General features: G+C 46.1%; 1 protein-coding gene across 1 annotated transcript in view; it reads right to left on the bottom strand.

Moving 5' to 3' along the window:
* Nucleotides 1-26,157, bottom strand: part of LOC126365973 (venom serine carboxypeptidase) — a 138,103-nt gene that overhangs the window by 75,250 nt on the left and 36,696 nt on the right. Inside the window, exon 3 of the mRNA XM_050008771.1 lies at nucleotides 14,868-15,014. Within this exon, the coding sequence (XP_049864728.1) occupies nucleotides 14,868-15,014 (147 nt within the window). The remainder of the gene's footprint in view (nucleotides 1-14,867; nucleotides 15,015-26,157) is intronic.

The following is a 26,157-nucleotide window of genomic DNA, read 5'->3' as shown; positions in this document are numbered from 1 at the left end:
CATGAGGTGTGCGACCTGACTATCGCAGCTTGCGAAGGTTTGATCCTGAAAGGTCGCCCTGGAAGAGAAGAGCCCCCAGTCTGCTTTGGAGATGTTCCAACTAGTTGAAGATGGAGATGGGGTATGATGCAGGAGATGGATAACACAAGGGAAGTGGTCGCTCGAATACGTATCAGAAAGTGTGTACCACTCAAACCGGCATGCAAGTTGGGTAGTACATATAGAGAGGTCTAAATGGGAATAGGTACGAGTTGTGCCTGAAAGAAAAGTTGGGGCGCCAGTATTGAGGCAGACAAGATTGAGGTGGTTGAAAAGTTCCCTAACAGGGAGCCTCTCGGGCAGGATGCTGGAGAGCCCCGAAGGGGATGGTGGGCATTCAAGTCTCCAGTCAACAAAAACGGTGCAGGTAGCTGAGCAATAATTTGCATCATGTCTGCCCTGGTAACAGCAGACAATGGAGTGTAAATGGTACAAATGGAAAATGCAAAAGTGGGGAGAGTAATTCGGACGGCAACTGCCTGCAGGTCGGTGTGCAATGTGATGGGATTGTAGTAAATATCATCCCGGACCAGCAACATAACCCCTCCATGAGCCGGATTACCTGCCACAGGGGGTAGGTCAAAATGCACAGAGGCATAGTGTGCCAAGTCAATTTGATCGCATGGGCGTAGCTTCGTTTCCTGGAGAGCTACGACAAGCGGACAGTGCAAGCGTAGCAGCAACTTTAAGTCCTCTCAAATGGAGCGAATGTCGTGAATATTCCAATGAAGAAGTGCCATCGTGAGAAGAAAAAGAAAAAGGAGAAGCAAGAAGGGGTCACCTCGAAGGCCACTGAGGGCCTGGCTTGGAGCAAGCACTGCTGCCACTATCAATAGGCGGAGAGTCATCGTCCACTTGTTCAATAGGTTCGTCAGCCATGGCCGGGAGGGGGAGCTTCCTCCATCAGTGAACAGCCAGATGTTCGGCTACCAGCGATGCGGCCAGGTGAAACGGACGACGGCCTGGGGGGGCAACTGCTGGGTGGTGCAGGAGTAGAAATGCGCCATGGCGGAGGATAACTTTGCTTCCTATGAACCTTCTTGGAAGGTCGTTTAGTCGAAGTACTGGTCGATGGCTGGGAGTTCGAGGTACGTAGGAAGTCTTCACGGGACAGTTCCTTCTTGAAGGCCCGTGCATCTGACTTCGGGGTCTTAGTCCTGGCAGAAGCTGATGAAGGTGCTTGTGTATTAGGGGTGACGGGAGGAAGAGGAGACACTGACTGGGCGATCTTAGTACTGGCTGAACGCACAACCATAGTGCTAAAGGTCAGACCGCATGTCTGCGTCGACACCTCCCTGGTAGTCCGAGGAGAGGTGGGGACAGTACTGTATTTCCCCGCTGGGAGCAGTGTGGGCTTCCAACTAGCAAAGAGCATGCGAGCAGCTGAGGTGGACACTTTCTCTTTGACCCAAATTTCCTGTATACAGCGTTCATCCTTGTAGATGGGGCAGTCGCGGGAGGACGCTGCATGGTCACCCTGACAGTTCACCCAATGAGGAGGCGGAGGTAGACAGTCACCTTCATGGGCGTCCCTGCCACAAGTGACGCATTTAGCTGCATTAGAACAAGACTGGCAGGTGTGATTAAAATGCTGACACTGGTACCAGCGCATAGGTGTCGTGACATAGGGGCAAACAGAAAACCTCAAAACCCGCTGTTTTGTGCGACAGCAGCTGAGAACTATCAAAGGTCAAGAAAAGTTTCCGCATCGGTACAAGGTCATTGTTGACCTTTTCCATGACCCTATGGACAGCCATCACGCCCTGTTCAATGAGGAAAGACTGAATCTCCTCGTCAGTCAATCCGTCGAGTGATCTAGTATATACCACACTACGCGACGAATTCAAAGTGCGGTGAGCCTCCACCCGGTCAGGGAACGTGTACAGGAGTGTGGCCCGAAGCAGTTTTTGTGCCTGAAAGACACTCACAGTTTCTAACAACAAGGTACCTTTACGCATCCTGGTACAAGACTTGACAGATCCAGCTATGGCATCTACGCCCTTCTGAATAACAAAAGGGTTGAAAGATGAAAAATCCTTTCCGTCCTCAGATCTAGAAACTACGAGGAACTTTGGGGCAGGCGGTAGTACTTTAACACTGGTGGCTGGTCAAGTTTCTATTTTTGGGCAGAAGTCAAGAGAGGAGAAGAAGAAGAAGAAGAAGAAGAAGAAGAAAAATCCATTGCAGAGGAATCCCCTATGATTGCCAGCATCTCCGATGGCGCGCTCCTTCCTTCTGGGGACCCTCTCAGAGGGCGCTCCCACCTTAGGTGAATGTTTACACCTCAGGTCACACCTCGCGAGAAACGAATGGAGCGACCAATCGGCATGGTCGGAAGGTGTCGGCCCAGGCAATCACCCCTCACTGGGCCTGGCCTTTACCAGATGTGTGTGCCTTACTTGTCTACCCAGGGCGGGGAATTATGCGTTACCCTGTCACCGGCTACGCGTGTGAACACATGGGTCAGCCTTCAGGCACGCACAGGGAGGAAAAAAGAAGAGGGAAAAAAACAAAAAAAAAAAAAAGGGGGAGAGAGGGAGAGAAAGGACTGACTGTCTCAAACGTCGAGGCGGAGACCAGAGGGTGGACAAGAAGGCAAGGAGAAGGGGGCAAGGAGAAGGAGGCAAGGAGGAGGAGGCAAGGAGGAGGAGGCAAGGAGAAGGAGGCAAGGAAGACAGTGAAAGGGAGAAGAACAAACAAAGGAACCAAAGGAAGGAAGAAACCAGAATAAGCGAAAAACCAAAATGACCACAAATATAAGTTGTGGAAACGACCGTCTCCAGACGCAGGTGCAAACTACCCCCTTGAAGGGGGAGGGACTCCTTTTAGTTGCCTCTTATGACATGCAGGAATACCTTGGGCCTATTCTAACCCCCAGACCCATGGGGGTGAGAGCTATATTACGATGCAGATCTTGAAAAGCTGTTTCATACGCTGGCTGCTAAGAACTACTTTAATCTTGGGTGTGCTCAATTGCACTCCAGAGATGCCACACATTACTGCAAAATTAATAATTTACTCTTTTCCAGCCAAGAAGACAGTAATTAAGATCCATAGTACTAAATATTTTATTTTTGATGAAAAAGTCAGTTTCAATTGTCATATTCGAAAGTAACAACAAAGGACAGATTTATTTAAATCATTGAATACTAGGAAGGAAAGGGAACCTGTTAAGAGTAGGGAACAGTAGTCACAATCAATTTTCCAGCAGAAGGTTTGAGGCTGCCTGTTTGCTCTTTCTGCACTTATCAGGAATACTTAAAAAAAATTCTAGTGGCCAATGACGCTCATTAGAGTGGGATGGCCACCCGACAGGTGTCAGCCTCTGCAGCCATGAGAAGGACACCCACTACAACCAAGAGGCTGTGGGAGAGGTGCCGCCACGGGATGAATTCAGTTTTCAACCAGCGAGTCAGATAGGTGGATGAACCATGGGTCACATAGCGGAGAAACTGCCACAGAACGGGGTCCCGGTGTGTGGCAGAGGCAACCTGTGCAGTTGCTACGGGAAATCCATGCAGTGTATCTTGGCAGGCTGTATCAACGTGAAAGCAGAGAACTTCCTGCTGGTCGAACCCAGGATCAGGGCCTGAGGGGAGACACGACAAGGCATCTGCATTGGATTATTGAGAGATGGGCTTATATTGGATAACATAAGTGGGCTGAATAGGATAACCAAAGGCTTGTGATCAATGAGGAGAATGAACTTCGTCTCAAACAGGTAGATGTGAAACTCTTAAATGGCAAACACCATCACCAGAGCCTCTTTCTCAATCTGAGAATAGTTCCTCTGTGTTAGGGATAGCATCTTGGACACATATGCAATGGACTGTTCTGAGCCATCATCATTCCTATGAGCCAAGACGGCCCCAATACCATAGGCCGAATCACCTGCCGCCAGACCCAGAGGCGGTCCAAAGGGAAGGGAGTAAGGCAAGGGGGGGACTTGAACATAGTTTTTAAGCGGAGAAAAGCTTGATAACAGGCAGGAGTCCAGTTGAAAGACACCCCTTTGCAATGCAAACAATTGAGGGGCTGTGCAATGTCAGCAGCCTGGAGTAAAAGCTTAAGTAGTAATTAACCTTGCCCAAAAAAAAAACTGGGAGGTCAGATAAATCCTTGGGGCAAGGAAGGGAGTTTATGTCCATGACATTGTGATCAATTGGAAAAATGCCCTCTTTACAGAGCCATTGCCCTAAGTATTAGACTTCTGGTTGAAAGAAAGTACACTTTTCCAGCCAACAGCATAAACCTGTGGCCTGCAGGGCATGAAGTAAGGTACCAAGGTTTTGCAAATGCTCGTGGTGTGTACAGATGGCGACCATAATGTCATCGAGATAACTGACACAAACTGGGATGGGCTGTGTGAGCTGCTCCAGGTACCTCTGGACAATGGACAGCATCGAGGAAATACGAAATGGAAGGTGCTTGTATTTATATTTTCTGAGAGGCGTGTTTAAGACAATGATTTTCAGGGATTCCTCATCTAAGGGTAATTGCTGGTAAGCCTCCGCCAAGTCAATCTCAGAGAAGTACTCGCCAAGGGCATGTTTGGTGAGAAGATCTTTCTGCTGGGGAATCAGGTAAGTTTCTACCAGGGGCAGCACATTGTTGTAACTTAGAAATCCCCACATAGGCAAACGGAGCCATTGGGTTTCCTGATCACCGCTAACAGGGTTGCCCAAGCACTCGCTTTCATAGGCTCGAGGATGCCAGCAGCCTGCAGTCGATCGAGCTCTTGCTTGACTGCTGGACGTAAGACCACCAGAATGGGTCGAGCCCAGAAGAACTGTGGCTGAGCACCTGGCTGGAGAGCAATGTGCACCTGGAAGTATGAAGCACACCCTAAGTCTGACAAACAGAGAGGCACAGACTGTCCAGGCCCAGGAAGGGGACTGCAGTGGAAATGAACTTAACTTCATTGGAAATCGGAAAGCCAAACAGTGTAAAAGCATCGAGTCCACAAATGTTTGAAGTCGAGGGATGGTCAACCAAAGGGTCAAGAGCTGGGGAACATGTTTATAGGTGCTCAATAACAAGAACTGCCCATGGAGGGAGATAGAACCATCACCATATGTGACCAATTGCCAAGAGGTGGGAGACAGCTCCAGGGAATCCAGGCATGTATACGTCGCCAGATTGGTCAAGGAAATGGTGGCCCCTGTATCGACCTGGAAACAAATGTCCAAATTAAAAATGCAATGCGCAAGAAACATCTTCTGCATCAATGGGGTGTCCAGTGGAACGACTGATCGCATCCTATGCACGGTATCCTGATGCCCTATGGGTGAGGGGCGGGAGCACGTGGAGCAGCTGCAGACAGATGGATTGGAGATGGCCATCTTTCTGACAGAGCGTGTGATGGAGACAGACTGCATGAGAATGGGCGGAAAAGCACCACCGACAAGGGGCAACCACCAGCTCTGCAGCCATAGTGATATCCTACAAGGAGGAGTCCGACAATGTTTCTCCGCTGTTTGTGTGATTTCAAAGGAGTGGGCTATGCGCACAATGTCTTCCAGCGAGGGGTTATTGAGTTTCAACACAGCTGTGCGGACCTCTGGATCAGTTGCCAGTTGAATGACAACATCGTGAATCAAGGAGTCTGCATACAACACCTTGCAATAGTGATTGGTGCAAGTGAAGTCACATTTGCAGCTGAGATCCAGCAAGTCCGTGACCCAAGAATGGTATGACTGACCAGGCTGTTTATGGTACTGGTGGAACTTAAGCCAAGGTGCCATGACATGTGTAATGGTACTTGAATTATGTAATCATTACAGCACCTCACCTCAACCTCTCGATACCAGCAATATTCTACTGTGTTTCTGTAAAATAGTTAACATATTTTTGTGACAACATTCAGATTTGATTTCATTAATGTAGAGGTACTTTGGATATGTTCATATTGCAATGATATTATTCTTATGTGTATTCTTTCTTTTGTCACTATGATCTTTGACATACTTGTAACTCTGATTTTTGGGCGCATAAGCGGTTATTAGAGTCAAGTCTTGGTCGTCATGTTGAAAAGATGCAAATTGTAGTCAGTTTATGAAATGTGAACTTTAACAGTGAGAAAGATATTTTCAACTATGTTTCATAATGTGAAGTGATGTTGCAAAAAAAGTAATTAAAAAAGAAGTGTAACTTAAATTCGGAGTGCAGATTACTTTTTTACATCACCATTGTCCTAACTCGCAAAAGTTTAATCTTCAAGAATGGTTTATGAAACACATCTATAAAACTTTTGAATATCGCAAAATAACACCTAAGCCTCTTTGTATCCGAGCTTGGAATCATCAATACCTAGATTTTTGACGGTTGAGCCACGAGTTCACAACGAGACCAGCGAGGGAAACACGAAAAGATGAGTGCCTAGTTTATCCATTATTTCATGAAATGACTTTATTAACTGTGCTCTAATGACACCTGCCACATAATATAACTTTGTTGTTGCCCGAAAATGCAATATTTAGCAGTGTGAGCAACACTGCAATCATAATTAAATTTTAGCTTTGTTGTGGTAGGGTTGTTAGACATGGTATCAGTGGAAATAGTAGTTAGTTAGCAGCACACATATCTCGTTAAAGAAAAGGGCCATGGGGGCTGACAATGGTGCCAACTTGCAGAGCAGAAAAAATTGTCTGGTGATGCCCAGGACAAAAATGACAGCCGTTGTAGGGAGTCGGCCATGACCTGAAATGCTGTAAAATAATGTTTCAGATGATGCAAGTACGTTTCCTCATCTTCCTTAGTGACGTTAAAGGGTGGAAACGATAGTGGGCGTGGGGAAGCATCAGAAACCGGGACACCCAGCAGCTGGTGCAGGAGGGCATCCCGTGTCGTGATTTTGTCCATCAGCAACTGCAAGGATTGGTTGGTTGTTTTGGGGAGGGAGACCAGACAGCGAGGTCATCGGTCTCATCGGATTAGGGAAGGACGGGGAAGTAAGTTGGCCGTGCCCTTTGAAAGGAACCATCCCGGCATTTGCCTGGAGCGATTTAGGGAAATCACGGAAAACCTAAATCAGGATGGCTGGACGCGGGATTGCAAGGATTTGTCTTTTTTTTTAAAATGGTTTTAGGGCCGGTCTGTGACTTAGGAAAAGGTAAAAAATAACTGGAAACCAGCATCAATGGGAGGGGGGGGGGGGGGGGATGGGGAAACTAAAAACACGAGGAAAGCTTACAAAACCACTATAGAAGGGGGGTTGTTTGTCCCCAAAAAGAGCTTCAAATGACTGACTTCATCTCACATACTAATAAACTCGAGAACGTGATCGGCTGAGCACGGGTCATCTGCTAAAATGGAAGATATATCAGGCGACAGCTGTAGACGGGCACGTAACGGAGTAAAATAGGGGCACACAAGTAAAAGGTGTCACACCGTCCACAGTTGGGAGCAGTGGGGACAAAGCAGGGGAGGTTCGCCACTTAAAAGATGTCAATGGCTAAAAAGACAGTGCCCTATCCGGAGTCTAGTTAAAATTACCTCCTCACAACGATGAGTTCGGGAGGAAGAGGTCCAAGCACAGGGAAGGGCTTTCATGTCCCGCAACTTATTATTGGGAAGTATCGACCAATGTGCATTCCATAAAAGAGTGATACGACATAAAACACTCTGTAGATTGGCAAAGGGAACCATGTGAACAGCAGACTGAAGAAGAGAGACTGCAGCCTTGGCCGCTATATTGGCCACCTCATTTCCACGGATACCAACATGTCCTGGGATCCAGAGGAACGCCACAGACAGCCCCCAAGTGGTAGTCCTGAATCCAGTGGACCAGAGGGTGGACAGGGTAGAGAACTTTGAGACTGAGGAGAGAGCTGAGCGAATCGGAGCATGTAATATACTCTATCCACTGATGGCGACAGATGTATTGGACAGCCTGGAGAACAGCGTAAAGCTCCGCAGTAAAAACCGAACACTGGTCGGGAAGCTGAAATCGATTAGGGGTATCACCAACAATATAGGCACTCCCCACACCAAATGATATTTTTGAGCCATCAGTGTAAATAAATGTGGCATCCCTCATTTGTGCGCATTGAGCAGCAAATGCCCGTTGATAAACAAGAGAAGGTGTACCATCCTTGGGAAACTGGCGAAGGTCATGGAGCAGGCAGGTCCGGAGCCGGAGCCAAGGCGGTGCTGTACCCCAAGTAGTCAAAAAAGTTTTAGGAAAGTGGAAGGAAAGAGAATGTAGAAATTGACAGAAGCGGACTCACGGTGGTAGTAGAGAGGAAGGGCGGCCTGCATACCTTAAATCCAAAGAGGCGTCGAAAAAATGTCATGGGCCGGATTAGCAGGCATGGAAGACAGATGGCTAGCATAACAACTCAGAAGGACAACTCGCCGATTGGACAGCAGAGGTTCAGCAGTCTCAGCATAAAGGCTTTCCATAGGGTTGGCGTAAAAAGCTCCAGACACTAAACGTAATCCACGGTGGTGGACAGAGTCGAGACACCAAAGAATAGACGGCAGACCAGAGGAGTAAACTATGCTTCCATACTCCAATTTCGAGCACACTAAGGCGCGATAGAGGCATAGAAGGACCACTCAGTCCACTCCCCAGGAGGTACCATTCAGGACACTGAGGGTGTTGAGGGATTGCAGACAGCGAGCCAAAAGATAGGAAACGTGGGAGGACCAGCACAGTTTTCTATCAAACATAAGACGCAACAATTTAGCAATGTCCGCGAATGGTAGGTTGACAGGGCCTAGATGTAAGGAAGGTGGAAGAAACTCTGTATGACACCAAAAATTGACACAAATGATCTTACTGGGAGAAAAGTGGAAGCCGGTTTCGATGCTCCAAGAGTGGAGGCGATCGAGACATCCTTGAAGACATTGTTCATGAAGGCTGGTCTGTTGAGAGCTGTAGTAGATCGCAAAATAGTCCACAAAGAGGAAGCCTGAGACATCGGGAAGGAGACAATCCATAATTGGATTTATGGCAATGGCAGACAGTACAACACTTAGCACGGAAGCCTGGGGTACCCCGTTTTCTTGGGAGCTCCAAGAGAACAGTGCATGGAGGATACCTGTCGTCCAACAGGTATCGTATGCTCTCTCCAGATCAAAAAATATTGCTACTGTTTGGCGTTTTCGGAGAAAATTGTTCATGATATAAGTGGAGAGAGCAATAAGATGGTCAATGGCAGAATGATGCTTTAGGCAATCACATTGGGCAGGTGTTAAAAGACTTCAGGACTCCAGCCACCAGGCTAAATGGCAATTCACCATACACTCCAAAACCTTACAAACAATGCTCATGAGAGAAATGGGGCAATATCTAGAGGGAAGATGTTTGTCCTTTCCAGGTTTCGAAACAGGAACGACGATAGCTTCCCGCCATCTTCTGGGAAAAGTACTGTTGGTCCAAATTCGATTATAAGGCCGAAGGAGGTACTGCAGACTTTGGTATGATAAATGCAGCAACATTTGGATGTGGATACCATCTGGTCCTGGGGCAGAAGAGCGAGAAGAAGAGAGTGCATGTTGAAGCTCCCGCATGGAGAAAACAGAATTATAGCTTTCGCGATTTTGAGAGGAGAAAGCAAGAGGCCGCACTTCCGCTGCACATTTCTTCGGGAGAAAAGCTGGCGGGTACTGTGAAGAGCTCGAAATCTCAGCAAAGGATTGACCCAATGAGTTAGAAATTGCAACAGGGTCCATTAAGGTATCATGCACTACAGTGAGCACCGAGACCGGGGAGAAACTAGGTGCATGACATAACCGTCGAATCTGACTAAACTTCCGAGGAGGGAGTGAAGGTGTTAAATGAGCTAGTAAAGAAGTCCCAGCTGGACTTCTTGCTATTGCAGATGACGTGACTGCTTCATGTACGGAACTGCTTATAGCGGATACAGATGGCCAAAGTAGGATGGCTCACATATTGCATCATGGCATGCCTTGTTCTACCAAGGAACTAGGGGGCACTGGGGCAAATCGGAGGTGCAAGGTACTGAACGTTCCGCAGCTGTAAGAATAACTACTGTAATATGAGTGACCTGATTGTCGATGCTAGGAAAGTGACTGTCATCGAATGTCGCTAGAGATGAAAATAGCATCCAGTTGGCTTGGGCAAACTACCATCGTCTTGGGCGCATATATGGCAGTTGTGGCTGCAATCTAAGGGCACATGGAAAGTGGCTACTCGAGTGTGTATCAGCAAGAGCGAACCATTCAAAGCGCCGAGCTAGCGGAACAGTACCAACCGAAAGGTCCAAATGAGAGAAATTTGTCGTGAAGGCAGACAAAAAAGTAGGGTCACCGGTGTTCAGGCAAACAAGATCCACTTGGTGGAAGATGTCTATCAATAGTGAGCCACATGGACAAGGATGCAGAGGTCCCCAAAGTGGGTGGTGGGCATTGAAGTCCCCAACCAGCAAATAGGTGGGCGGAAACTGACCAAGAAGACGAAGGAGATCTGCTCTTGTCATTGGTGTGGATGATGGAATGTATACTGTACAAAGAGAGAAGGTGTATCCTGAAAGGGAAAGATGGACAGTAACAGCTTTGAAGGAACCGTTTAAGGGAATTGGGTGATCATGGACAGTATCATAGGGAAGAATCATGAGTCCTCCATGTGCCTGAGTGCCATCAACAGAGGGGAGATCGAATCGGACTGACTGAAAATGAAGGAAAACAAAGCGATTGTGGGGACACAGCTTTGTTTCATGAAGACAGAAGATGACCAGAGAGTAGGATCATAAGTGGACCGACAATTCGACCCGATTGGCTCTAATGCCATGGATATTCCAATGGATAATGGACATAGGGTGGACAGAAAAGGGAATAACCTTTCCACGAATTCCCTCAACTCAATGACTGCTGAAAGCCGGTAGCCAACAGCATGGAATGGCATTCAGCCAAAGGCAGAAAGTCCTGATCCATAAGTTATTAGGAGGAGCTCCTGCCACTAGCGATCGGACAGTTGATCGGCCACCAGCCTTGGCGACACAGAAGACGGCTGAGGGCGGTTACTGCCAGGTGGTGCAGCAGTGTGCCTTGGCGACACAGAAGACGGCTGAGGGCGGTTATTGCCAGGTGGTGCAGCAGTGTGCCTTGGCGACACAGAAGACGGCTGAGGGCGGTTACTGCCAGGTGGTGCTGTAGATGAGACAGGCCATGGTGGAGGAGGAGAGGAACTGGTTTTCTTATTAGCCTTCTTGGAAACAGGATGTTGAGATGAGGGAGGAATCAATAGTTGTGAAGTCGGGGTACGTAAAAAATCTTCACGAGTAGGCTCTTTTTTGGAAGTCCAGATGTCTGATTTTAGGGCTTGTGATTTAGCAGAACCCGATGAAGGGTGAGCCACAGAGTGAGCAATAGTGGGGAGGTTGAATAGGCGATCTCTGCGCTGGCCGATCTGACGACCGTGGCACTAAAAGTGAGATCACAAGTCTGCGTGGCTGCCCCCTTTGTAGGCTGAGGAGAGGCAAGGACAGTACTGTACTTACCTGCATGACGCACAGTGGGCTTTCGACTGGTGAATAACTTTCAAGCAGCAAATGTTGACACCTTTTCCTTCACTCTGGTTTCCTGAATGAGCTTTTCGTCTTTAAAAATGGGACAATCTCTAGAGGAAGCAGCATAGTCACCCATACAGTTGATGCAACGAGGGGATGGAGGTGGACAAGCACCCTCATGGGCATCCTTGCCACACGTAATGCATTTGGCCGGATTGGAACATGACTGACTGGTATGACTGAACCACTGACAACGATATCAACACACAGGGTTTGGGATGCAAGGGCGAATGGAAATTATCTCATAGCCCGCTTTTATGTTTGATGGAAGATGAACTCTGTCAAATGCCAAGAAGACAGTACGGGTTGGAACCAAGTCCTTGTCAACCCTTTTCATGACTATGAACAGCCGTTACACCCTGGTCAGACAGGTAGTTTTGAATTTCCTCTTCAAACAATCCATCGAAGGAGCGTGTATAAACCACCCCACGTGATGAATTTAAAGTGTGGTGCACTTCCACCCGGACAGGGAAGGTGTGTAGCAGTGAAGTACACAGAAATTTTTTTGCCTGGAGGGCACTGACTGTTTCTAACAACAAGGTGCCATTTAGTAATCGGGAACAAGACTTTACAGGATCTGCAATTGTGTTGACACCTTTCTGAATAATGAAAGGGTTGACTGTGGAGAAGTCTTTACCTTCAGCCGACCAAGAAACAACAAGGAACTGTGGCATTGATGGAAGAATTGTCCTTGGCTGAGACTCATTTAACATTCGCTTGTGAGCAGACGTAGTACATGATGAGGAAACCATTGCGGAAGTATCCCCCCATGATTACTGGCGTCTCCAATGGTGCACTCCTTCCTTGTGGGGGCCCTCTCTGAGGGCACTCCCGCTTTAGGTGATTGTTCACACTTCCCGAGATACGGACGGAGGGACCAATCGGCACTTTCAGAAGGTACCAGCTTGGGTAATCACCCCTCCCTGGGCCTGGCCATTACCAGGGGGTACGTACGTGTCCTACCTGTCTACCCGGGGCGGGGAATTATGTACTACTCCGTCACTGGCTACGTGTGGGAATGCGTGTGTCGGCCTTCAGACACGCACAGGGAGGGAAAAAGAGAAAGGGAGGAACAAAGGAAAGGAAAGAAGAGAGGTCTCAAGTGCCACAGCAGAGAAGAGGGTAAAGAGAAGAGGTAAGGAAAAGAGAAGGACAAAGGAAGGACAGAGACTTGCCAGCAGCGAAAGCGAAGAAGAGAGACTGTTTGACAGTTTCAAGCATCCCTCTCTGGACATAGGCACTAAACATACTCCCAGAGGGGGAGTAAGGGAAGGGAAGAGGCGGTGGTGAGGGGGGGGGGGGGGAGATGGGGGATGGGAAAGGATGTGGAAAAGGAAGGTATGCACAGCCAGGAAAGGAAAGAGGGCCACACTAGCTTGGGGTCCCGTGCTCACTAAGCACGTATCCACAAAAGATTTGTGAACCCCTGGGGGCACAAGGATTGTAGTATGACGTATAACTGGCATTATTGCTGCTGTTGCTGCTCCTCCAGGAGACAGACCAACTTAGCCTCCATGCTTACAAACCTTTTACATCTTTGCCAATGTTATAGCTGTGAGCGACCAGCAAGTGGTGCATGGGACAGATGAATGAGTAGGGGACGACAGACACTATGACCGACCAGGACACAACACGAGGTAAGCAAGCAAGAACTGAGGTGATAAACACGGCGAGACAACAACAATGCAGAACCACTCCAAACATTACAGCGAGTGACAGGATTCCTGGGATAGCATTGCGCATCTGCCTAAATACATGACCATGGGAAATGCGATTGGCCGCCGACTTCATGTGGAGACTGGCGCATTCAAATGGCGAGGATCATGGCGCGGGCATGTGCCAGAGCGCAGAGACTCCCAGTGGACACCCAGGTCCATCCCTTTTGGCACACATTCAACTTCCGCACCTTCCAACACCAGAATATTATATTTTAGATGTACACCAGGTCATGTTAACAATGATGATCTCACCTACATAGCCGAATCATCATCACTTTGGACACACAATGCTCTTTTCCCCTTAGTATTAGTATTTATAAAAGCATTTTTGATCTAAAAATATTCTGATCACTTAACAGTGTTGCACAGATTTCATTTAAACCTTATAGTTATTCACAAATAATCAAGTTGTCTCTCAACATTCATGCATTTTAACAATTTCTGGTTGGTCTATATATAGACATTTTGCCCTTCTGAGTCAAAGTTGTGTCCAGAGGGGGAGGATAGGGCTGTAGTGGAGGTGGGATGGCGCAGTTGCTGCTGCCCCCCTCTCCACCCCCCCCCCCCCCCCTCCTCACCACACACACTAAAACAAATTCAGCAATCAAACTCACATACCGCCTCAACAGACAGATGCACCAAGTCACTTTGAGACTGAAGAAAGCCACAATAAGTAATAAGTATTGCCTCGCAGTGGTGAGTGCAGGCAGACATTGTCAGGAAATCTCGAAATTACACCTGCCCTCTTTCCTCTTCCTAGCTCAGATCACAGTAGTATGATCTTGTTCTAATTAATAAAGTAATACAAGTGTCTTACTTTGAGGCTCTGTATAGTGTGGAATTTAATATCATTTATTTTGCCTTTCCTGAAAGGAGGAAAAATTATATGAAGCCAGTTAGTCTCACAAACACATGCTGAGGTGACAGGCCAGGTCCCGTCATCAACATTTCACCTGGAGTCACACTGGACATCTTGTTTTCTGCTGTGGTCAGTTATTATGACTCTGTACAATACCCAGCCATCAGAAGAGAACCAGGCATTTCAAGAAGCCATGTCAGGGTGAAGATGCAGGTCTGAGTACAGCCTGTCACTGGGAAATGACACGTAACATACCAGCCATGAAAGCCACAGTACATATAAATAATGAAATTTAATTTTTGTTTGCCTTATTTACAGTGAAACTCTTGATGAGCTCCATTTATAATGCCTGGGTAAATAATGTTCTGTCTGCTAATAGGTAATGAGAGGATAGTATAAAGCTGCACAAATCAGTGAGATATGAAATTACACTATTTCCATCCCTCAGAATCCCAAAAACTCTAATATCTTGTTTTGGAATATTAACGTATGATGGGAAATAACGTTCCAGAAAACAGCAACCAGTTGTGCATTTTTCCATGTGCCAGTTCTCTACAAATGGACAATAAATTCTACATGGGTGTACATTATCACTAATTATCCGTTCATTGTACAAAACCATCAGCAACTAAGCTCATTACCAATAATAATAAGAAAATAATAAGAAACACACATACAAATATTTTTGTGATAATTTTGAATGACATTTCTACTTACCACCATATGATTCACCAGTGACATAGAAATCATTCTTCTGAAGTTCTGGAAAAAGTGTGAAGAACTGAACTAGAGCATTATAAAGATCTTTTCCAACAGCTGTTTCATTCCTGGCATATCCAGCATCATTCTCAGTAAAGCTGAATCCTGAACAAACAGAACATAAAAGTAATAGTTTAGACTGTGTTCGAATAACATGACAAAATGGTAGACATCATCAGAAAGCTTCTATCTGTATTTGACTAAATGGAATTTGGTACAAAATGTTCATTGATTACACTCCTCCCTGTTGTAAGATTAATCTCTCTTCATGACTCCTGTTGTCTGGAATCAGTGCTAACTAGGCTGATAACTATTTTTCTCCTGCATACAATAACATTCTTTTCCTATACATTAAACCAGGCTCGTCCAAACTGTGCCCCTGGGGCGCTAACGCCCGCGGCCAGCGCCCCGGGCGAATTGGAATGTTGCTGCAGTGGCCGAGCCGTGCCGCTTAGCTGGCCGTGCGGACCGCCCAAACACCAGCCGATAGGGCAGAGGACGTCTCACAAGTGCTTCAACTAGAGCTGATTGACCTACAAAGCCATATCTGCCTGAAGGACCGCTTTCTTAAGAGTAAAACTTTGGATGACTTTTGCAGCTGTCTTTCACGAGAGAAATATCCTCTTTTGCACAAGCACGCGGCCAAAGTTCTCTCAATGTTTGGTTCCACGTATATTTGTGAGCACTTTTCCTCTCTTTTAAAGCTTGCTAAAACTAAGAACTGTTCATTCCTTGCCCATAAAAATTTGACCAATTCTTTGAGGTTAGCAGTCTCACGAAATATTGTATCAAGCCTAAACAAAATCGTTTCCTCAAAAAAGAAAAACGTGTAAAATGTTAATTGTCTTCGTCAACTATGTTGACTGTAAGAATAAAAGAGCTTTATAACCTTATTTCTATTTTAATAAGTTTTCAAACTTGGTTAGTGAAAATTATTACGTACAAAACAGCAAACTAAGGATCCGATTTCTAAACTCTGAAAAGGGATACAAAAAATTGTAGCATGAAGTATAACAAAAAATACTTACTTGTAACTACTAACAGTGAGAATGAGACACTATATCCCGTACATAAAATTATTTCTAAAATAGAATATTTTGTTTACGTTAGATCTGACCGCGGGACAGTCCAGCGCAGAGCAGTGCTGTGCGGTCTCTCTCTCTCTCTCTCTCTCTCTCTCTCTCTCTCTCTCTCTCTCTCTCTCTCACACACACACACACGGTAGTGGACGGGGTGCTGAACTACACTGTCTTGCGCCCGCCAGGCGCAATTCTTGGATGAGCCTGCATTAAACAATGGGGATGACAGATTCTTGCCACAAAGCCATTGTTTTTTGTGGAGATTGTTGAGGACAAGTTTGGTGAAGTGGAGTCTTTTAGTAAGATGCGGTCAGGCTCCCTGTTGATCAAAGCATCTTCTGGTATCCAATCTGCAGCTCTTCATCCTTGTGATCATCTTGGTGATGTCCTGGTGTCTATTACCGCTCACCAGTCTCAACTACAAACTATTTTGAATCAGTTGACCAACCATCACCCAACAATTGTGTCACAGTGCTTGTGACTGTGAACATTGATGCACAATTTGGCAATTGTGCAGTCACAAGAATGACAGAACAACATGCTAATGAAGTTTTTGTCAAAAGACCATTACAGACAATGGAGTGTACCAACTGAGTCAGCGTGTTCATTTTCCAATACCATGACTGAAGCAGCAAAATCAGGGAAAAGAATCGGCCTAAAAACCAATTTTTTACATGAATTTACATCCAAAGGTAACAAATTCAGCATTACTACCTTTACATGCTAAAATGATGACTGAGGCACTGTGAAAAAAGTAGACTGCAGTGTGGCGATCAAAGGCTTTGGTCCTATCCCATTACAGTGCTCTAACTCACACGGCACTTATTAATAGCTTGAGGGGGGGGGGGGGGGGGGGGGATATGGGACTAAGCAGTGAGGTCATCAGTCCCACAGTTCAAAAGATACTTTTGTAAGACAGAGACATCCACAAAAATTGGGCAGATCCAGTCAGAGGGATCAAACTACAAAGCAAGAAACCTAAAAACACACAGCAGAAGGCATAAAAAGGTAGGTCAAATCTAAAAACTGCAAAAACAGAGGGATGAATGAGCAGTCTTTCCATGAGGGAGTGGTCATGGTTTCCAGACCCAGAGAACACAAAGAGAGGCCCAACCACAACCACAGTGCCCCTTTTCCAGGAGGAAAGCAAAACCCGATAACTAAAAATAAAAACTTGTTCACAAAGGAAACTGAGGGCCAGTTCAGCCATCTGTGAGTTGTCCATTAATATTAACGACAAGGAGTTTGGAAGGCAATACTTAGCATGAAGGGCCAAAAGAAGGGGACATTCCACCAATATATGTGACACCGCCAGTCTGGCTCCACAACCAAATTGTGGGGGTCACTCATTACACAACAGAAAACAAAGAGTGAGCTGAGTATGACCGATGCATAGACAGCATTAGACCATGGACTCCTCCTGAGAAGAGTAGAAGGAAGAGAGCCAAACTGCAGTAGTCTCCTTGATTGAGCAGTGTTTATCACTGAGAGCAGTAGTGCACCAGATGTCATTCCACTTTTTGGCAAAATGAGATTTGATGAGGCAATACATATCTGCACCTGGAATCACAAAAGGGAATGAGAGTAAGTACCTGCCTCTCTAACCAAATGGATCAGCCTGCTCAGTCCCTGGGACACCCACATGACTTGGGACCCAGAGAAAGACAACTGCGCAGGTGTCATGGCCAAAAGCAGAGAGTTCAAGGATAGTAATACCAAAGGATGATGACAGTAGCATCAGGCTATAGTCGGTACCTATTAAAATACTGTGGAGGGAGGCCTGAGTAATAAAATGGAGGGCTAGCAGCTAACAACTCTGCTGTTAAACACTGCATGATCCTGGCAATAAATGGTGTTCCATGCCAGTAGGAGACAAAAAAGTGTATCCTGTCTTACTTACAATTTTAGAATCATCAGTGTAGATGATGGTAGTACCCAGGAACTCCTCAAGGATGGAACGTACAGGACACTATTATATCATAGGGGCAACCGAGACCTTACGACCCTGGAATAGGTTGGTCCTAATCCTTGGGGGTTGCAGGAGGAAATACATGGAGTACCTTCTGGTGGCTGGAGATGGAGATCCCAACAGAGCGAAGTAAAGTACATTCCAACTGGCAATCACATCTGAAGATGGTTATCAGGAGGAAGACACCCCTTGTTTGCAAAGACGGGTACACGAGACAGAGTATATGAGGTGGCAACTGTGTAAGAAACCAGGAGTTGGCTCCATTGTATTCATAGAGGAGGCTGTCAACAGGACTAGTGCAAAAGGCACCAATAGCCAGACGCACCCCATAATGATGAACAGGTCAAGTAGTTTCAGAGTGGAAGGAGCTGCTGAGCCATAAACCAGACAACTGTAATCTAATCTGGAGAAAACCAGAGCATGGTAAAGGAGCAGCACGGTCTGCACCCCAAGGCGTGTGTGCCAGGAGGCAGAGAGCATTAAGCTTCCACAAGTATATAATCTTCAGGTGATGAATATGGAGCAGTCATGTCAGCTTTATGTCACAAAGAACGCCAAGAAATGGGACTGAACTACAACATCTAGGCATCGGCTGCCTAAAAAAAGTTCAAGATCAGGTTTTACTGTAGGTCTACAACAAAAATGTGTAACCAAAGTTTTGAAGATAGAAAAAAGGAAGCCATGGGAAAGGGCCCACAAACAGGCCCATCGGAAGGCACCTTGGAGCTGGCATTGAGCAGATGCTACCAAGTGGGAACTGCACCAAATGAAAAAATCGTCAACATACAAGACTGGGGTAACAGTTTTGCTGGGTCCAAGGGGGGTGACAAGTGAGGTGCCAACTCGTACCCAGAAGAACTGCTGGGATAAAAACTTGCAGATAAAAATTGGAAGGGGACCGCAAAAGCCCCTGTCATGGAGTGTAACAAAAAATGTGATGGTGTCAAGCTGTGTTGTATGCCATCTGTAGGTCAAAGGAGACCATCACAGGGTGTTGGTGGCTAAAAAAAGCCTGTCAGATTGCTATTTCCAATCTGAGTAAATGGTCAGTTGTAGACTGTCCTCCCTCGAAGCCATGGTAATACGGGAACAGTAGGCTCCGAGATTCAAGTACCCAACATAATCTGAAGTTAACTACCCTCTCAAACACTTTACAAATTATGGTAGTCAAGTTAATTGGTCAGTATCTGCCAAGAGCTGTTGGATTCTCACAGGCTTAAGGAAGGGATAACTACCCTGTCTTAACATTGCAAGGAGAACGCACCTCTGAGCCAAATGCGGTTGAAGACTGAGTGGATCTTACCCCTGGGTAATGTCCAGGTGTTGGCTCAGCTGGTTGTGAATGGAATTCAGGCCTGGGGCTGTGTCATGTGAAGAAGTAAAAGCCTGCACGAATTACCAGTCAGTCAGGGGTTCCCACAGGATTCAGCTTGTAAACAGAGGGGAAGGGGGGGGGGGGGGTGTTCATCAACTCATGGTTTCTGATGGACATAGGTACCAGGATAGGAAGAAGACGCTGATGCTGTTGCAACGTGTGTCGCAAGGTGTTCTGCAAGGACCAATGAATCAGTACACAAGCACCCTGTAGGATACAACCCTGGACAGCTGATTGTTGCTGACAGTCCAGAAGGCTATGGATCTTTGAGCAAATCTGTAATGAAGAGGCATACATCCCCAAAGGGAGCAAACAAGCACTCCCAGCATTCCTATTTTCTCTGTTTAATAAGGTAGTGGGCCTTAGCTCAGAGACGCATAAAAATGATAAGGTTGATCTGTGAAGGGTGTTGTCTAAACCACTGCAGCGCTCATCAGCAGTCCTGGATAGTGACTGATGTCCTTGGCCCACCATGGTACTGGTCAACAAGGGGAAATTGTGGATAGGGGGATAGCAGTGCCAGCGGCTTGAAGCATAGTATCAGAGACATCTTGCACAACCACAGCAATGCAATGCAATGTGAGACAGGTGTTTAAGTGCACAGCAGACATATACAAAGGCCAATTTGCTCTGCAGAATGCCCTATGTGGGGACCTGTCTGCCTCTTGGTGGCAGGGGAATGACTGAATCATTGGAAAATGGTCATTGTCACAAAGAACATCCTGGGGTGACCAATGCATGGAAGCCGCAAGACCATGGGAGGAGATCGTGAGATCGACAGCAGAAAAGGTGCCATGAACAGCACTGAAGTTTGTAGGGGAACTGTCATTGAGAAGACACAAATCAAAGTCTGTAATAAGTTGGTCAATGAGAAGACCCATACCAGTCGACGTGGCACTCCCCCACAGGAGGTGGTGGGCACTGAAGTCCACTAGGAGGAGATACAGGGTGGGAGTTTTTGGATTAAGATAAGCAGTTCAACATAAGTAAGTGCCCTGCCTGGTGGGGAATAGACATTGCAAATGGTGATGGTTGGGGTCATTCACACTCTTGGATCCAACCGCTAATGACATCACTACAATCCAAATTGCAGAGCCCTCCAGATGCTATCCCAGAGCCACCACAATTCCAACAGAACACCCGATAACCACGGAATGTCGGAGAGCGGTCGTCACGGAAGTGCATTTCTTGAAGAGCAAGACAGAATGCAGAATAAAAGGAAACAAGGTGGTGTATTTCCAGTAGGTGATGATAATATCGATAGCAATTCCACTAGATTAGCATGTGATGAGCATCCACGTTAGACATATGGTAGCCGAGAGGATGTCCTGTTGTTCTGTCAGTGATCATCACCGCCAAGGATGGCACGACATCCATAAATAAGAGCTCACACACAGGTTGTGAGAGGGGAGATGGTACCTCTCAGGGCATAAGGGAGGGGGCTTGTCCTGGGACTTACATTTCTTCTTCTTCTCCTTTGTGGGCTGAGGGGGGCAGGGCACAGTGGGAGGGCAGGCTTCTGCAAGACCCGGGGGCCAAAACAGATCAAGTGGCCTTGGGGCACACAGATAGTGCATCTCATGGCCGAGTTGTGGCAGTTGGCTTCTGGCTTGAGAGATGCCGGGAGGGATGGATCCTGGTCAGGAACTCCATCACCATTGGATGCCAAAGAAGCAGGAAACTTCTTTGGCGGGGGAGGGAGAGTGATACCCGGAGGGAAAGGCACGGAAACCGCAGGAACAGGGAAGGAAAAGGGGGATGATGCTGAAGTAAGGAAGGGACGTGAGGGAGAAAGTATGTAACACGGGATAAGTGACACTGGGTGGAGTCAGTTACTTGTTCTCTTGGATCTTTTCTCTTGGATCCTCTTTTCTCTCTTCTACGCTGGGCAATCTGTCAAGTGTGGAGTCAGGCTGCCACTGCAATTTACACACACAGGTGGCTGAATACAATGGCTTCCCTAATGGATTGGCTGTCCACAGTCACCACAAAGAGGGTTCCCCATACATCAGGAAGACATATGCCCAAAATACAAGCACCGAAAGCACCTCATGAGTGGCGGGATGTACAGCTTCACGTCACTTCAATAACATATGACCTTGACCTTCTCTGGGAGGGTATCTCCCACGAAAGCCAGAATAAAAGTGCCAGGTCCTGTGCAGTTGTCTTTGAAATGACACTTCTGCACATGTCGAACAAAGTGAATGTCGCATCATCCCAGATTAGCCCGGAGTTCCTCATCAGTTTGCAGGATGAGGTAATGTTGGAAAATCACTCCCTGGACCATATACTGTGACTGGTGAGGGGTAATAGACACCAGGACATCACCAAGATGATCACAAGGATGAAGAGCTGCAGATTGGATACCAGAAGATGCTTTGATCAACAGGGAGCCTGACCGCATCTTACTAAGAGACTCCACTTCACCAAACTTGTCCTCAACAATCTCCACAAAAAACAATGGCTTTGTGGCAGTGAATGTGTTCCTGTCAGACCTAATAAAGGCCTAGTAGTGGGGAAAGTGTTTCATCCCTAGACAGCGAGCCAGACCCTACTCCCAAGGCTTACCAAGGAAGGGAAGGCTGCATTCAATGAGCATTCACCACTTGGATAGATGACCATTTGAGGGAAGTCAGATTTCTGTAGCTTGATATGCTTCATCTGCTAAGCATCGGCCCAGATACACACCCACTCCAATCTGGGACTCTCCCCATGGGCACCACCCAGCCACAGCGGCCATTGCTGGGAGTTCTGATGCTCCAGAATAACAAGCAACCATTCCTTGGCATACACAGGGAGGCAAAAGCTCAGGTATCAGTAGTGATCCGTGTGTGTCAGGGGGCCCAACCAGATGGGTACATAACAGCCCCACAACACAACAAGGACTGCCTACACGTACTGGTGACCCAGTGGGGTGGAGGGGCACAACGATAGGGAAGGAAGAGGGGAAGGATGTGTGTGTGTGTGTGTGTGTGTGTGTGTGTGTGTGTGTGTGTGTGTGTGTGTGTGTGTGTGTGTGTGTTTTTTGGAGGGCGGGGGGGGGGGGGGGGGAGGGGGGAATCCATTCCACAGATGCTGGGGATGAAGTCCTTCTCCAAATGGCTCCCACTAGGTGGTTGTTGTTGTAGTAGTCATCTTCAGTCCTGAGACTGGTTTCATGCAGCTCTCCATGCTAATCTATCCTGTGCAAGCTCCATCTTCCAGTACCTACTGCAACCTACATCCTTCTGAATCTGCTTAGTGTATTCATCTCTTGGTCTCCCACTACGATTTTTACCCTCCACACTGCCCTCCAATGCTAAATTTGTGATCCCTTGATACCTCAGGACATTTCCTACCAACCGATCCCTTCTTCTAGTCAAGTTGTGCCACAAACTTTTCTTCTCCCCAATTCTATTCAATACCTCCTCATTAGTTATGTGATCTATTCATCTAATCTTCAGCATTCTTCTGTAGCACCACATTTCAAAAGCTTCTATTCTCTTCCTGTCCAAACTATTTATCGTCCGTGTTTCACTTCCATACATGGCTACACTCCATACAAATACTTTCAGGAAAGACTTTCTGACCCTTAAATCTATACTCAATGTTAACAAATTTCTCTTCTTCAGAAATGCTTTCCTTGCCATTGCCAGTCTACATTATATATCCTCTCTACTTCGACCATCATCAGTTATTTTGCTTCCCAAATAGCAAAACTCCTTTACTACTTTAAGTGTCTCATTTCCTAATCTAATTCCCTCAGCATCACCCGACTTTTAATTCGACTACATTCCATTATCCTTGTGTTGCTTTTGTTGATGTTCTTCTTATATCCTCCTTTCAAGACACTGTCCATTCCATTCAACTGCTTTTCCAAGTCCTTTGCTGTCTCTAACAGAATTACAATGTCATCGGTGAACCTCAAAGTTTTTATTTCCTCTCCATGGATTTTAATCCCTACTCCGAATTTTTCTTTTGTTTCCTTCACTGCTTGCTCAATATACAGATTGAATTACATCGGGGAGAGACTACAACCCTGTCTCACTCCCTTCCCAACCACTGCTTCCCTTTCCTGTCCCTCTACTCGTATAACTGCCATCTGGTTTCTGTACAAATTGTAAATAGCCTTTCGCTCCCTGTATTTTACCTCTGCCATCTTTAGAATTTGAAAGAGAGTATTCCAGTCAACATTGACCAAATCTGTCTAAGTCTACAAATGCTAGAAACATAGGTTTGCCTTTCCTTAATCTTTCTTCTAAGATAAGTCTTAAGGTCAGTATTGCCTCACGTGTTCCAACATTTCGACGGAATCCAAACTGAGCTTCCCAACGTTGGATTCTACCAGTTTTTTCATTCATCTGCTAATAATTTGTGTAAGTATTTTGCAGCTGTGACTTATTAAATTGATAGTTCGGTAATTTTCACATCTGTCAACACCTGCTTTCTTTGGGATTGGAATTATTACATTCTTCTTGAATGTCTGAGGGTATTTCACCTTTCTCGTACATCTTGCTCACCAGATGGTAGAGTCTTGTAAGGACTGGCTCTCCCAAGGTCGTCAGTAGTTCCAATGGAATGTTGTCTACTCCCGGGGCCTTGTTTTGACTCAGGTCTTTAAGTGCTCTGTCAAATTTTTCACGCAGTATCGTATCTTTCATTTCATCTTCATCTACACCCTCTTCCATTTCCATAATATTGTCCTCAAGTACATCGCCCTTGTATAGACCCTCTATATACTCCTTCCACCTTTCTGCTTTCCCCTCTTTGCTTAGAACTGGATTTCCATCTGAGCTCTTGATATTCATACAAGTGGTTCTCTTTTCTCCAAAGGTCTCTGTAATTTTCCTGTAGGCTGTATCTATCTTACCCCTAGTGAGATAAGCCTCCACATCCTTACATTTGTCCTCCAGCCATGCCTGCTTAGCCTTGCACTTTCTGTCAATCTCATTTCTGAGACGTTTGTATTCCTTTTTGCCTGGTTCATTTACTGCATTTTTATGGTTCCTTCTTTCATCAATTAAATTCAATATTTCTTCTGTTACCCAAGGATTTATACTAGCACTCATCTTTTTACCTACTTGATCCTCTGCTGCCTTCACTACTTCATCCCTCAGATCTACCCATTCATCCTCTACTGTATTTCTTTCCCCCGTTTCTGTCAATTGTTCCCTTATGCTCTCCCTGAAACTCTGTACAACCTCTGGTTTAGTCAGTTTACCCAGGTCCCATCTCCTTAAATTCCCACCTTTTTGCAGTTTCTTCAGTTTCAATCTACAGTTCATAACCAATAGATTGTGGTCAGAGTCCACATCTGCCCCTGGAAATGTCCTGCAATTTAAAACCTGGTTCCTAAATCTCTGTCTTACCATTATATAATGTATCTGATACCTTTAAGCATCTCCAGGATTCTTTCATGTATACAACCTTCTTTTATGATTCTTGAAGCAAGTGTTAGCCATGATTAAGTTATGCTCTGTGCAAAATTCTACCAGACAGCTTCCTCTTTCATTTCTTAGCCCCAATCCAGATTCACCTAGTATGTTTCCTTCTCTCCCTTTTCCTACTGTTGAATTCCAGTCATCCATGACTATTAAATTTTTGTCTCCCTTCACTATCTGAATAATTTCTTTTATCTCATCATACATTTCTTCAATTTCTTCGTCATCTGCAGAGCTAGTTGGCATATAAACTTGTACTACTGTAGTAGGCATGGGCTTCGTGTCTATCTTGGCCACTATAATACGTACACTATGCTGTTTGTAGTAGCTTACCCGCATTCCTATTTTTTATTCATTATTAAACCTACTCCTGCATTACTCCTATTTGATTTTGTATTTATAACCCAGTATTCACCTGACGAGAAGTCTTGTTCCTCCTGCCACCGAACTTCACTAATTCCCACTATATCTAACTTTAACCTATCCATTTCCCTTTTTAAATTTTCTAACCTACCTGCCCGATTAAGGGATCGGGCATTCCACTCTCCGATCCGTAGAACACCAGTTTTCTCTCTCCTGATAACGACGTCCTCTTGAGTAGTCCCCGCCCAGAGATCCGAATGGAGGACTATATTACCTCAGGAATATTTTACCCAAGAGGACGCCATTATCATTTAACCATACAGTAAAGCTGCATGCTCTCAGGAAAAAATTAGGGGTGTAGTTTCCCCTTGCTTTCAGTTGTTAGCAGTACCACAACAGCAAGGCTGTTTTGGTTAATGTTACAAGGCCAGATCAGTCAATCATCCAGACTGTTGCCCCTGCAACTGCCGAAAAGGCTGCTGCCCCTCTTCAGGAACTACATGTTTGTCTGGCCTCTCAACAGATACCCCTCAGTTGTGGTTGCACCTACAATACGGCTATCTGTATCGTTGAGGCACGCAAGCCTCCCCACCAACGGCAAGGTCCATGATTCATGGGGGGAGCCTACACTAGGAGTGATCTCAAACGCCAAGTGGAAGGTGGGAGGGAGGGAGGGGGGGGGGGCAAAACGCCAAAAAGGATGAAAAAGAATAGGTAAGAGAAACAAAATTGCACGGAATACAAGGAGCCAGGTGGATAGCCAGATCAAAATAAATCACAACACACAGAGGGGAGGAGGGGGCAGTGAGGTTGAGGAAGGAGGGACACAGAAGTAAATGCAGCCAATGAAGGAAGAATGTGCTGCAATAGGTCAGAGCCTGGTTTGTTTAATTTTGTTTTAGGGTGCAAAAACAACTAGGGTTATACGTGCCCATCCCAGAATAGTAGAACATGGAGAGAGAGAGAGAGAGAGAGAGAGAGAGAGAGAGAGAGAGAGAGAGGAGTAGGAGTTAAAAATGACTACTCATTAAATCCAACTGAT

The sequence above is a fragment of the Schistocerca gregaria genome, chromosome 4, assembly GCF_023897955.1.
Source record: "Schistocerca gregaria isolate iqSchGreg1 chromosome 4, iqSchGreg1.2, whole genome shotgun sequence".
Lineage (NCBI taxonomy): Eukaryota > Metazoa > Arthropoda > Insecta > Orthoptera > Acrididae > Schistocerca > Schistocerca gregaria.
This window is presented reverse-complemented; position numbering and strand designations above follow the sequence as displayed.